At 35.1% G+C, this 15,094-nt stretch overlaps 1 protein-coding gene across 1 annotated transcript in view; it reads right to left on the bottom strand.

The window, feature by feature from the left end:
* DIAPH3 (diaphanous related formin 3) overlaps window positions 1-15,094 on the bottom strand; it is a 202,368-nt gene that overhangs the window by 150,635 nt on the left and 36,639 nt on the right. Inside the window, exons 10-17 of the mRNA XM_063392194.1 lie at window positions 7,210-7,320; window positions 6,671-6,789; window positions 5,850-5,966; window positions 4,532-4,650; window positions 4,350-4,414; window positions 3,643-3,747; window positions 1,116-1,451; window positions 33-147 (exon numbers count right to left, since the gene is read on the bottom strand). Coding sequence (XP_063248264.1) covers window positions 33-147; window positions 1,116-1,451; window positions 3,643-3,747; window positions 4,350-4,414; window positions 4,532-4,650; window positions 5,850-5,966; window positions 6,671-6,789; window positions 7,210-7,320 — 1,087 coding nt within the window. The remainder of the gene's footprint in view (window positions 1-32; window positions 148-1,115; window positions 1,452-3,642; window positions 3,748-4,349; window positions 4,415-4,531; window positions 4,651-5,849; window positions 5,967-6,670; window positions 6,790-7,209; window positions 7,321-15,094) is intronic.

A 15,094-nucleotide genomic window follows, 5' to 3' on the forward strand; every position in this document is an offset into this window, starting at 1 on the left:
AAAATGTGAAAATTAAATCCATCGCTACTTACCCCTCTTTTGACAACAAAATGTAAGTTCCAATTTGCAAAGCATGTCAGCATTCTCATACTTGTCTTCTTCAGCTTTAACCCAAAAACAGGATTCTGTCATCTCCTGAGGCCTGATCTGCAAGCAAGAGACAAAACAAAATTTTATTAATTATTTTGATACCATCTAGAAACTGTAAAGTGTAAAGCACATTAAATATTTAAGAGCTCTGTAAAACGTGAACTTTTAGTATATAACTCATCTTTAGAGTTGTTAATATATTAATCATTAAAAATAATCCTTAAAATAAGTGGGTTTGGAAAAAAACTGATCCAACAATGCAGACAACACACTCTGTTATCCAAGATCTAAAAGGAAAAAATTAGCTTTGGTTTAGATTTAAAACCTGGGCAAACTTCAAAAAGTCTCTGAACAGTCGGTTTAACTAGTTTAAACGCTAGGTTTAACTAAGTACCCTACTTTTCAAAATATAGCTTTGATTACTTCATTAATTGTGAAAATCTCTTTACTGACTTATTTTGGTCTAAATAATTATAGTTTCCAAATTCAGTAAACTGGTATACTTAATCTTGTCACAGTGAAGAAGGAGAAAAAAACAAAACCAAAATCAAACAAACCTCAAATATATTTTGTCAGACATTAAATTTATGTAAGTACATTTATACTACAAATGGAGAGACCTGCACTCCTTTCCAGTCCAGGTTGGATAGATTTAAGACACTTGTTTGGAAACTGCATAGCTATCAGTATAGTGCAGTGACTGATCCAACATAAGGAGTCTTCTGAAAAACAAGGCATAATAGGACCAAGGCAGCATGAGAAGCATCCTGATATCAAGGCTGGTTTATTCTAGACCAGAACTGACTTTTCCAGGCATCACATAAAGTCAACAGATACTTGTCCAGATGATTCATGAGTTGATGAAACAGACTTTTCAGAAAACAATGAAAAGCTAAAGACAGAAAGTATTCATATCTTACATAATTTTAACTAATGTATAAATTGCTTATCTAGCCTTGCTTCTGACAATCAATTTTCTCCAAGTTCAGATTTTACATCAAGTATTTGTCATTAATCAACACTACCTTAGACCAGTTGAGTCTTTTCATGGTAACCTCAGGTTTGAATTCTTTTTTAGGCTTCATTCCAAATGGCAAAGCACATGAAGGCGGGGACCACTGTATTCCAGGCAGGCCTGGTAGAGGCGGTGGTGGAGGAGCACCACCAAAACCCAGAGGAGCTCCCAAGCTGTTCAGAAGTGGTGGAAGAGGAGGGGGAGGCGGCGGTGGTGGAATTGCTCCATTAGAAGGCAGCGGTGGAGGAGGAGGGGGTAGAAATTGGTGTGGTCCTGCACCTTCCAGTGGAACAACAGATGCATCTCCACGAGTTGATGGCGGAAAACCAGGTGGCACAGAGCCATACTGATAAGGAAAATATTCTTAATCAGTTTCACAGTTTTATCAACAAAATGCTATAACAATCACAGTTCATAGATTAAATCCAGAAAGCCACTTGAAAGTCAATGCCATTTGTCTTGCATAGAACAGTCAAATAAGAATGATAACGAGCCCAACGTGCTTTTGATTTACTATCAGAAGTGTCAATATTTGAAATGGACATTCAGACCTCAGCAGTGCACACCAAAAATGACAAACTGAATGGCGTTTCCCACTTTCCATATTTCACTGACCATGAGCTAAGAAGGGTATGATAGATATCCTGAGATCTTATCTAGACTACAATCATTTTGCTCAAATTTTTTAAAAAAGTAACATCCTAGTCTCTGTTGTTTTCATCCTACAGATGACAGAGAAACACTCCAAGTACGTAACAGCAAAATCTGAAGAGACACAGAATTGAAAACATGAAGCAATAATGAAAAAACATCCTTCCAAAAAAATACAGCTTCCCTATACACCAGCTTCCTATTCCATATAGAAATGACATCTGTAATGTATCAAAAAAGGATTATGACTTCAGCAAGTCTAGTAAAATTACTTTTACTATTTGAAAAACTTCTATCATAAGCCTGCAATCATAAACAAGAAAGTATCTGACAAAAACAACAAAATAAATATCTATCTACTGGTGATAGCACTAATTACCTTTTCAACTAACTATGAGCTGAAAGTGATTATTTTAGAAAATGAAGGGAAATACAATAGGCAAAAGATCTAAAATTTCTAAAAGGAAATAGCTAAATATCAATAAATACAAATAAATGCATGCACAACAACATGATAATGTTCTGAATTTCTGAACGTAAGTATTGTTTACACTGACAAACAGACACTGAACTGTTGGGCTCCAGAAATGAAAGAAATACATCAATACATACCAAATGCAAGAAGAGAGTAAAGGAATGAGACCAGGGGAAAAAGCAGTCATTAGAGGTGGAAATCAACACACTGAGTAGCAACTGATGCCATTTGGAAGCTGAAGTTTCCTCTTTAGACAGATTTAAAAGTATTACATTACCTGACACTGACAAATTTTCTTGTATCCCATTAACAACAGTGGGATAATTCATGGTATGAAAATTAGTGAGCAGAATCGTATGTTATGATCTCTGTCTGCATGTAAAAGAGTTATATTTAATGCAGTGAATAAAAGAAAAAGTAAAATAGGGAGGCAACCAATTTCACTTACAAGAAGTATTTAAGTGTGTTTTCAAGATACAGAAAAATACTTTCTTAATGAATGATGCACCACTCTTACTATATTTGGTGGTTTAGAATGCAAAAATTTCTGTAATTGTTCTTGCTAAATGTTTGACTTTGACATTAACAATTAATTTTGACCAGAAACATGAATTAGAATGACATTTCTAAACAGACCAAAGCACAGCTAAATTAATTTTCCTCACCAAGAAAATTAAAGAAGTCAATAAATATTAAAAGAAATACCTCAGAAGTATTAAAATAAACCCCTAGAAGCATGTCTTTCTGATGCTTTCTTCTTATCCATTTTTAGACTGTGCTTCTTATTCCAGAAATAAGACACAAGAAAAATCACTTGGTCACACAGTCTCCTTACATAGATTTAAGAGTTGAGGTAGTTACAAGTTAACTCAAGTATTACTCTCAAAAAATCTGCACTACTCCTCTCCATCACCTTTTAAAATATCTACTTATGCCTGAAAATTGAAAAATTATCAGGAAATGTTCTTATTCAACCACAGATTATTTCTTTCTCTGCTGGATATCCATGGTAAGGCCTCAGTATAGCAAACTGCACAATAAGCAATTTCCTGTGGAGGGATAAAGATCACAATGATGAATGCTAATCTAAAAGCATAAGACTTATTACCCTATGTGGTTAATTACTTTGGAAATCTATGACTCTGAAAGCAAAACCCAAATGAAACATAAGAAACTAGTTTAATTAACTGATCTCAGGCATAAAAGGATCATCTGGGAACTCACAGCTAATTAATGCCACATTACAATTATTTGTACAAAACAGAAATAAAGGAAACTGACTTTCAATAATAATCGATAACAAAGATTCTCTGAAAAAACCCTGAACTGTACCATCAGAATCCAAATAAGATGCCAAAGGAAGTCCCTTTCAAGAACATTATTTCATATATTCATTTATACTGTCTTTTACCTGTGATTTAAAAGCTTGTAATTCTGTTTCAAGTTCATTGATTCTCTCCTCTTTTTTTTGCAGCAGGGCCTGGGTCTCCTGATGAACTACAAAATCTTTTTCAAACTAAGAAAAGAGGGGAAAAAAAAAAAGAAAATTTTTAGTACCAGTCAGTTCTGCATAGTTTCTTTGAATTCCAGCTTTTGCTTTTGTGCTTCTTAAAACTCACATGTTAACAACACCAACGACACATGTCTGCTATTCTAACTTCCATGTGTCTGCTGAGTGGAAGAATAATCTGTATAGCCACTACAGGTCTTTACTATACGAAATGGCATAAAGACTTAATATACATCAAGTCAGTATTACACAGAGTAGCTTAAAAGCCATGGATGTACAGTAAAACAATCTATAGATATGAAAGAGTCATTTTTAGTCTCCCACTTTATTTTGTTAGGGAAACTGATAACTGTTGAAATAAAGTATTCAATTTGTTTTTGGAAGAGTTGTACATGAAAACTTAAATAATAGAAAGGTTCTCAATTAAGGTTAACTGCTTTACACCACTTGGCTTCCTAATCTACAAGGAACATCCAAATTCCCACTTTAACACAGAACTAATAGTAAGTTGAAGTTACAAACTATGCCATATTTCAATTATGCCATTCATTAATCTATTAAGTAATCCCACATCCCTCTTACGATTACACGATATAACAATTACTTACTTTTCTGGAAAGTTCAGAAGCCCTCTCTTCACATTCTTCCAATCTTGCTTTATCTACACAAACATCTTGAAAAAATCAACAAGCACACTTACACATACACAGGAATGCAAAATCCTTAATCACTTATTCAGTTTCATATAAGGAAATATGATGCCGTAATAATTTCCAAACATAGTACTTACCTAGTAAGTGGCTGAAATTTATATCTAATCTCTTACGATACGTGAAATCTGGGTCTGTTCCACTTCGATGCAACACTATCTGGGACACACACTCTTCAATTAATTTGAAATACTGTGGACTAAAGACAGAGATGAGCTATTTTACAGCATATTTATTTATCGATCTATACTTAAAATCTTGTCTATGAACAAAGTAAGGTCAAAAGCCTTGAGCTGATTTGTTTCCATAGAAAGGTAAAAGTTTCAAAGGAAAATTATGTTTGGCAGTTTATTACACAAAAAGAGTTTGCAAAAAACCTAAAAAACAGTGGTCCTAAAGATAAATAATTGTTGTATTATTAAATCTACACTCTACTCCCTATGGAAATATAGGAAGGAAAGACCACCTCCTGCCTCCTCTCAGTAAAGGGAAGGCTCTTCCTTCAGCTTGATTCCACTAATTTTGTGACTTTTGTAAGTACAAGTGCATTGCAGCCCTGCTTCAAGTACAAGGAATGAAAAACACCTTGTTGTAAAATGCCAGGGGGTATGACAGCTGGGTCACTTGCCCAGAACATGCAAGCTGTGAATTCAAACCTTTTCAAGTGGAAGAGGTCTAGCACAGATGTACCCATAGCAGGCAAGCACCCTTAACCTTTAAACGTACATCTGTGCTAGCCCTTGCCTGAAATGCAAGGTTATGCAGAACATTGTGCAGAAAACAGATGGCCCCTGTTCAGTTCATACCTTGTTCCTCCAGTGTTTCCTCAGACAACACAACAGTTTTGGAAGGAAAGTATTTGTCAGCTTGAAACACTTAAAATTTTATTAACTGTTTCCCTGTAATTTATCTGATGAATTTTCCAAGAGACACAAACATGTCTACACTGACCTACAATGTATACTGAAAATACTCAATTCCAACCCAAAAGTTACTCTAGATTAGGCACATGTTCATATTAGGCATAAGTGCACTTTTCTGCATACTTAGTTTTGTCCTTTGACTCAAACACACCACAAAATTATAATGCTACAACCATGATTTATAACTGATTAAGACATCTCTCCTGATCACTTATACTTGCAATCAATAAGGGTCAGCTCTTAATAAAAATAGTTTTCTATATTTTTAAAAGAAAATTATACATTAAGCAGAAGAGACAAAAACATATAGATGGCATTATTGATTCCAAGTTCATTCTTTTAAATGTGAGCTCACAAATTACAATCCACACAGAAAGACTAAAACCTATTATTAAATTTATGGAACAAACATTCTATTAATGATTGAATAATAAAAAAAATCCATAATTAACATTTAACACAGCATTAAACATACCGGATAAAATAATCATTTCTTATCAGCAAAAGATGTTGGAGAATAGAAAGAAAATATCCTTCAGCACTAGTGTCCTTAACTGTATTCCACAGCATGTTGTAAACATCATTTACTTCAGTGAAAGTGTTAAGGAGAATAATAACAAAGAATCAAAAAAATTCAGTCAAATGTTTACCGATAACTTCTTTAAACAGAAATTACAGCAGAAAAATATCTATCATATGCTTTATTTTGTTCATGTTTGTCCTGCTGATATCATGGAATCTTTTATGTTGGAATAGATGATCAAGTCCAACTATTAGCCGAGCACTGCCAAGTCCGCTATTCAGCCATGCCACTACATGGCTCACCTACAAATCTTTGAAGTATCTCCCAGGATGGGAACTCCACCACTGCCCTGGGCAGCCTATTCCAGTAACAACCCTTTCTCTGAGAAATTTTTCCTACTATCCCATCTAAACCTCCCACAGCACACTTTGAGGCCCTTTCCCCTCATTCAGTCACTTGTTACTTGGGAGAAATGACTGACCCCGCCTCACTATAACCTTCTTTCAGGTAGTCACTGAGAGCAACAAGGCCCCCCTCCCATCCTTCTCCAGAATAACCCCAGCTCTCAGCTGCTCCACACAGGACATGTGCTCCAGCCCATTCTCTGAACATGCTCCAGCCCCTCCATGTGCTGCTTGTGGTGAGCGGCCCAAAACTGAGCACAGAATTCAGATGTGGCCTCACCAGTGACCAGCACAGGGGAATGATCAGTGTCCTGCTCCTGCTGGCCACACTATTTCCAACAAAGATCATATCAGCCCTCAAAAGGATATTCTAGTTCAGATCTAATATCTTCTAAACGATGAGAAAATTCAATCATGTCTTCTTCTTTATGCTCATTGAACACTTTCAGCTGAATATCTAGTGCTTCGTTCTTTATACATTGTAGTTGCTGCAAAGAAGAAACAGTACAAAGGCTTGCAAAATTAGCATTTCCATATGTAAATAAATGTATCTTTTCAATAAATTCCTACATCTATGTTCGTTAGAAGTTTAAAATTACAAGAACACATGAGTTAACTTAAATATTCAAAAGGTAAACATAACCTCAGGCTGGCTTAAAATTTTTGCACAACAGTGTGTCACATGTTCTTAAGCAAAGTCATAAAATGCTGAGGAATCAGAATGAAGCTCAAAGAGCACGTTTCACCTTTTCATTTTTAAGGCTGATTCTCATATCTGACTGCTCTCTCCCAAACTTAATAGAATGCCTTTGAGAATAATTTATTAGAACTTGTTCTCCATTCCCCCTCAGGCTCAAATAATTAAAAAACTTAAATAGCAATGCAAAGAGAGATGACAAGATGCTTACTGGCAATATCTCTTTCAATCCACTGCGCATAAATTCATTTCTGATGTGAAGCCTAAAATCCAAGTCATCAGGAGATGTAACGAGAGCATTGATGAGCTGCATGCAAGCTACCTGTAACAGAGTAAATAATGAACTATCTTATTTCTTAGATTTCAATATTCGTCCCGATCAAAAAGATACAACAAACTAGTAACTAGGCACTAGATCATTTCTAATTATAAAACTACTGTAATCTTATAACTAAGCTACATAAACTCCTGATCAGCCACATGAGCTACAAATATAGTTCACAAATTTCCGTAAAAATTAAGCATTTTCTCACTCCATTAAATTTTGTCATTTTACAGAGATCTCAAAATCCTTTAGCCAATGAGCTTTAGCAGATAAAGTATAATAATCAACATATAAAAATAACTGCAGTGAGGCATTCTCCACCCAATCCCATATATGATGGTATTTGGAGTCACTTGAAAAGAGAACCTCGAGGGGCCCACAACTTTGCACTAGTGTTGGTACCACCTTTTCAACTTCTGGAGATGTCTGAAAGGACAAGAATGATCAAGGGAGGATGTCATGGTTGGAACCACTGTACTAATCCATAACTAACAACTGTACTAACACACTGATCCAACACCTCTCCTGGATAAAAGCTGCCACAATGGCATCTATTCTTATATTACTCTGTCATACTACACACCTTGCATCAACAATAACTTCAAAACAGTAATAGAAGGAAGGAACAAGCTTTGCTCCTCCTTCTTACTTGAAAGAAGAGCTCAAATTAATTTCTATTCCCTCAGAATTTCTATGAAATTCAGTACATGCAAATATCTAAATTTGCATAATAATGAAAAAGAAAACTATTGGTTTTATTTTATTGACATAAATAAGGAAAATCACAATAAATTAAATATATAGAATCATAGAATGTCCTGAATGAGAAAGGATTCAAAAGCATCATCAAGTCCAATTCCCAGGAAGTCCCAAGAATCACATCTTGTGCCTGAGGGCATTGTCCAAATGCTTTTGAACTCAGACAGGCTTCGTGCTGTGACCATTTCCATGGGGAGCTGCTCCAGTGCCCAACCACCTTCTGGGTGAAAAATTGACATCCAGTCCTAATATCTAACTTAAATATCCCCTGACACAGCTTCAGGCCATTCTCTTGGGTCCTGTCACTGTCACCACAGAGATGAGATCAGTGTCTGCTCCTCATCTTCCTCTCACAAGGAATTTGCAGACTGCAATGAGGTCTCCCCTCAGTCTCCTCCATACAGCTTCCCCTCAAGGACCTTCACCATCCTCATGGCCCTCCTTTGGACACACTCTAAGTCTTATGTCCTTATACTGTGGCACCCAAAACTGTATACTGGACTCAAAGTGATTTAAATCAACTGTGTAAGTGTTAAGATAGGCTTCTGTAACTTGGTCCGGTGTTAGAGTGTTAGACAATAATCAAGTTGCAACACCTAAACAAAATAATACAACACAAATGGAGGGGGGGGGAGGAATCAAAACTAACCAATTAAACATGAAAACATATTATCAGAGACAGAGAACTTTGAAGAACAATTTGCAAAAAGCATTTATGATTAACACGTCTAACTCTTCAAAGATAACAAATGAAGGAAGACAACAACAGAACCTGTAGGGTCAATAAAAGACCATAGTGTAAAGGAGTGCCCAAAGAAAAGAAAGCAGCACAAACAGCAACCCTTTGTCATACTGGTGTGTGAAAGGATATTGCAAAGTAGAACAGTGACCAAACAGTTCAAGGGTGGCAGAAGAACTCAGAGAACCAAGTCGAGATGAGAAGTAACAAAAGAGCATTCACTCTTCAAACATTCAAGGCTTTAAAAAAATTGAGGACAAAATAACTTTACTTGCTATTACATACAAGTTTATACTTGTATGTATCTTGACACTGAAGAAAATGAAGATGGCAGAAATTATATTGACATTTAAAAGACCATTTTCAGGAAGATCTGGACAACTACAGATTAGGAAGCTTCACTTTTTCTACAGTAGAAATATATTTTGTATAGTTGAGAACAAAATTAATGAGAAATACAAAAAATATTAATAAACAGACTTTATAAATAAATGGCTTTGCAAAGCAAAATCCTTTTTCATGAATCAATAAAAGATGTTTGAAAGGCCATGGGTCAGGCAAGAATGCTCCAACCTAAGTCTGGACTTCAAAAATTTAAACAAGTCTGCAAAATAACAAAACAATTCAGAAAAACATAGAAAACAGCATGCTAAGTAGACAAAATCAAAAATTTAACCAGTATTAATTAATACTGAATTTGATGTTTAAATGTTTGTTTTTGAAAATGTTTCTATGGTTCAAAAATTGGGTTGTTGTATTAAATTTTTTTGAAGTAATGTTTCCTAATGTTTTTCCCCCTGCCTCACTGTAAGTCTGCCTTTGTATGTTTTGTTAGCAAAGGGTTTAACAGACTTGGCAAGGCAATGAAGGCCCGTTCCTGCCCTTTCTCCATATTCTTTACAGTGAGGGCAATTAGATCATCACCTGATGAGTAAAAATAAATAACCTCACATATCAAAGAGCAATATAGCTATAATGTGTTTTCTTTCAGAACGGTATGGGCATTACCTTAGAAGCACTCAGTTTTAAAATAACACAGTTAAATAGGAATATAGCAAACAATACCACAACATTGACCAATTTGGGGCTTCTTTGAAGTTACAAATAAGAAACAACCCTTGGTTATTCTTCTCTTCCTATAAAGCTGCTAAATTGATAACAATTTGAGCCTTTAACTGTCACAGTGGATTTTTCATCTTTGTAGTGCCTGTCAGAACAATTCTTATGATACTTCTCCTCCTTGAAATGTGTTATTTCCCTCATTTTATACAATTTGTTTCTGTACGTATGTCTACAGTATTTTAGAAACTTAGGAGAAAATGGGACTTTGTTAACTTACCAATTATTTTCTTCAAATTCAAACAAAACTTCTGGATTAGTCATGAAGCCTGTTTCTGTGCAACTACTTCTTCCTAAGAGTTACTCTAATATATGTGTTACTGCCAAAGCATCACTCTACGCTAAGTAGCGAAGAAGGGTGCTAACTCCAGCAAAGGAAACGACAACAACTAAAAGATAAATACAAATAATGGAATTCTCTTAACATCCAAACACTGAGACTACAATAACAAACATTTTCAAACCATCTAAGGTGTGCAGTCCACTTTTCAAAAGTAGACTGAATAAAATCTTCCAGGAATTGTCTCAACAGCACCCAACAGAGAAGAGAGGTTCTGCTGCACAACCAAGTGCTTTTGAACACAAAAAAAGCTCCTCATATTGAATATTCGACTGTGGTCCTCTACAGTCTTATTCAGGACATGTGGCCTTGTAGCCCACTTATTTTAGCTAGTAACAGGCTACAGGTTTTGCATGAAGCTAACACCACACATGCTTCCAGACCTCTCTAAGGCTTCACTGAGACTTGGCTTGCCTGTCTGGAGCTCAGTTTTGGCTTACTTAGTTGCAACAGGATTTGTCTAGTAACAGAATCACTATCACCCCACTAGCTGTACATTTTTCTTAGCCTTGTACAAATCTCTGGCATAAAGTTCATCATCACTTACATCTCTGTAACTAGTGAATAGAACATGACCATAAATGAAATTTAGTATAAAAGGTATAGGATGAGATAGGAGTAGAGAAGTGTTAGCACTAAGACAAATTTTACTAGACCACTAACACATGACTTAGACTAAAAATTAAATTCTTGGTTGTGAATACCAGGTATTTTTTAGGCCTACAAATCGCACAAGTTACAATGTCACAGCAGAAGAATTTGGATGCAAAAAGTGGTTCAAAATGCAAGCAAAACCTTCCAGAATACATTGTCTTATTATCTGAGCATGGGCTTTATTCTTAAAGCTTTTTGTGTTTGTTTTGGTATGGGTCCACTTTATGAGTATTTGTCTTCACCTTCAGCAGCCAAGATGAAAATTTTTACTTCCCCTAATTTTGATCTTATTTAGTTGAAACAAGTTATACCATCTCCAACTCATCTCCCTGGAGTACAAAATCTTTCATTCAATTGCATTTTCTGGATTCAATTAGTTGTGCCATTCAAAGCTAGTAATTCAGTGCATTGACAGCTGCCACCAACACCTGCTCTCCTGTTAACATCAGTGAGGCATTTCAATGATTGTAGACTTCACTACTATACAGTCAGTACTGAAGTACACTGCTACAAGGTTACATTCACATTTCAACTCCATGTTGTTTGAATATATACAATTTGGAACCTTTGTCATTGTTATCAGCAGTTTAAAAACCAGAATGTTTTCCTGCAAAACACTATATGAATGGACTGTGAAGCAAGGAAACAGCATTTATCACAGATGATTTAAACTATCTGTGAAAAGTCAATCAGAGACTGAAAAATTAAATATTTAAAGATTTAAGATATAAAGATTAAATATTATTCCCTGACAATTGAAAATATTGGGAGGATAAGGCTAGCGATGAAAAAGTAATACTGTGAAAATCCTGATCAAGAAAGAACTATAGTTTTATCTTTGAGATAGCAGGGCAATTTCAATGAAAGGATGTCTACAGATGTAATTGTTTCCAAAACAAAAATCTTTTAATTTGCCAAATCGACACAGTACATGTGCACATGTGCTATTCAAAGAGAGCCAGGATACAACAATGAAAAGCAAGAAGTTCATGTAAGATGTACTGCTATTCTAGTACTTCTAGTCAAATGTGATAAAGTGGGAATTCAATTGCAGTTCATAACAAGAACATACTTTAGTTTTCCTGGAACAAACAAGAAAAAGATGCATTGGATAATATTACCAAACTATTTATTTGTGTAGGAATACAAACTAATAATGAAAGTCTCAAACATAAGCATACAAAAAGCAGAATGAGAAAAAGTTATACAAGAGGAAGGAAAAACAAGTTTAAGCAAGGCACATTGCTTACACATCTGGATTTGAGTAAATTAGATCACAAAATCTTCTTTGTAATTTTAAAAACTTTTGAAAGGACTAATGATAAAGGAAACAGCAGGGACTTTATAGTAGATCACAAACATTTAAATCACGCTCCAAGTGAAACTAATTCAATACCTAGCAGTTAGCATAAAATACTTAAATCACACAAGATCACAATAATTTGAAATTAGTTTTTTCAGTCTTGACAGTTAAGATAAGGTTTGTTCTGATTGACCCTATTATATAAGCAGTTATGGAAAGGACCTCATTAGCACAGAGCAACCAAGAGCCACCAAGTTATTCAGCAAACCAAAATGTCACAGCCATCTCAGTCTCTCATATTATTAAATGATAAAGATTAAATATTATTCCCTGACAATTGAAAATACTGGAGGGATAAAGCTAGCAATGAATATCTAGGATCTTTTATTTTGTCACAAAAATGCTTCTCCTAGGATATGCATGAACCTGCAAGTTTCCACAGGGATGAGTGGTGTTCATTTTTCAGGAACTTAACCAGGAAAGGAATTGCACCTTTCGTTCACCATTGTACCTCTTTCTCAGTACTAACTGGAAAATTAGAAGGAGCTGTCATCTGCAACTAGATCTGCATGGAAGAATAAGACTCTTCTGTTAGTTAAATCACCTGCTTGAGAAGCAGTGGTGAAAGTTGATGATTAGAGAGGATAAGCACTCATTTAATTCTACTAGAAGAACGAGAAGCAGGCAACAAACAAGTTGTTGCTGTTTTCATAACTTTCTTACAGATCAAAATGGGTTGTACCAGAAAAGCTGTATTTTCTGCCTCCATGACTTGAACAAGCAATTGTTCAAGTTTTTTAGTTGTCATTATAAATACACAAGGTACCAGATTGCCCTATCTGCGTTTTAGGGTTAAGATGTTAAACTACATTTACTTTAACAAAACTAGAAACTTGATGTTACTCCTGGCTGTAGTTATATTTTCAGAATAAGGCTACTAATCTTGTCTTGAATCAAGAACAATTAAGTATGTGTTCCATAATTTTGGATTTTATGAAAGACAGAGGATCTTTTGCTTTCAACAAATGCAAAAAATAGATAGACAGAGTTTTCACTAAAAATACAAAAATCACCCTACTGAGGCCTTTTACATATTCAGTCTTCTAGTAACAGAAATGTTAAGTCAATTCAAAATTGAAAAGGTCAGTTGTTAGTGTCAAATTGAACTGCCACAAAGCAAGCATACATACATCAAGCAGACAATCAAGGCAAGTATGCCAAGTAACTGACAACTGTAGACTTCTGTCTCATTAAAACACTGTCAAATTAACCACCAGGTCAATGTCATTGTTAGAAAAGTTTATAGCTGATTCACATGAGGAACCTTGATTTTTCTGGTCTTAAAAACAAGAAATCTAGTAACCATTTATGAAGTCTGAAAAAGTAAATATCAAAAAGCTTTTCAGCAGAAGGAACACACTCTAATGAAAGTTTAACTCAAAAAAAAAAAAAAAAAGGAAAAAACAGAAAAGAACTTTTAATGAGTTTCCATGTCTACAAAAATACAGCAAACGAAACAGCAAAGCATTACCTATTTGCAGGAACTTCAGGCTAACACTCTCAGCAAAGCCAAATGAACATATTTAGCAGAAGTATTGCAATGGTAACATTTAGAGTAAATTCTCATTTTTAACAGTGCTTCTATCTTCTACTACAGGGGATAATAAATTACCACATGGAGGTATAGCCCGACTGACAGAAGGCACAACTAGTAGGAACAAAATTTTTAATATCTGAAGACTAGTCCTAGAAAAATAAAAATTGCTACTGCATAGGTAACTCAGCTGAAGTTTTCTGCACTGATTTGGTTCTCTCACTTGTAGTATCTTTCTAATGGAGCTGAGCACCCCTGCAAATATTGGGGACCCATCATGAATATAATGAGAGGTACAAAAGATTAACTTAATTTGCCTGATGGTTCAAATAGAGTAATGGACTGCTTTTAGGGGAGTTTCACAAGCATTTTCAACTATAAAGAAAAGGAAGTTACAGATAGTAACTTTTTTCTATATTAAATTGAAAGTAGAGTTTTTTCTTCATTAAATCTACACAGATGCAAATATACATAAGCCCTGAAAATTCAGCATCACATCTGAAAGCCTAACACTCAAAACAACATCCTCCTAATTTCAACTTGGTAGTCCTCAAATCCTTATATGCTTTACAGAGACTCTTGTATTCTCTTAACTTAGATATAGCATCCTGGAATTGAAAAAATCATGATCTTAAGCATTTCTCCCTACTGAATCAAAATATTTTTTAAAACTTTTTTAGATCTCAGAATTCTTTTGAAATTCCATAAAACTTATGGATAGTCCAGGGAAACTGTGGATGCCCCATCCCTGGAAGCGTTCAAGCCTTGAGCAACATGGTTTGGTGAAAAGATGCCCGCCCCCTCATGGTAGCCGGGTTGGAAGCACATGGTCTTTAAAGGTCCTTCCAACACAAACAGGTCTATGATTAGAAGAGAGAAGGGCTAAGGAAGAAGGGATGATTTTTCAAAAGAGAATTGCATTGGGACTGGCAAAATCGAACTACAAACAATTCTTCACCTGAAAATATTCCTTTATTGTTAGCTTTTCTGTGGGACAAATGAAAGAAACAGGAACTGTTATTATCAGACATGAACTATTTAATATAAAAGCTGAGTAATGCAAACATTTCTTTCAAATTTAGATTAATCTTTTACTATTTTTGTAATAGTCACAAAGAATCACAATTATGAACAGTTGTCAGTTCAATCAGATTACGAGTTCACATCTACACTCTCAGACCAATGATTTATAAAGATCATTCAAACACAGTGTAATACTTTGTGCCTTCCTGCAGGAAACTCTACATCCAACAAAAGCAAATT

Source organism: Prinia subflava, chromosome 3, assembly GCF_021018805.1.
Source record: "Prinia subflava isolate CZ2003 ecotype Zambia chromosome 3, Cam_Psub_1.2, whole genome shotgun sequence".
Lineage (NCBI taxonomy): Eukaryota > Metazoa > Chordata > Aves > Passeriformes > Cisticolidae > Prinia > Prinia subflava.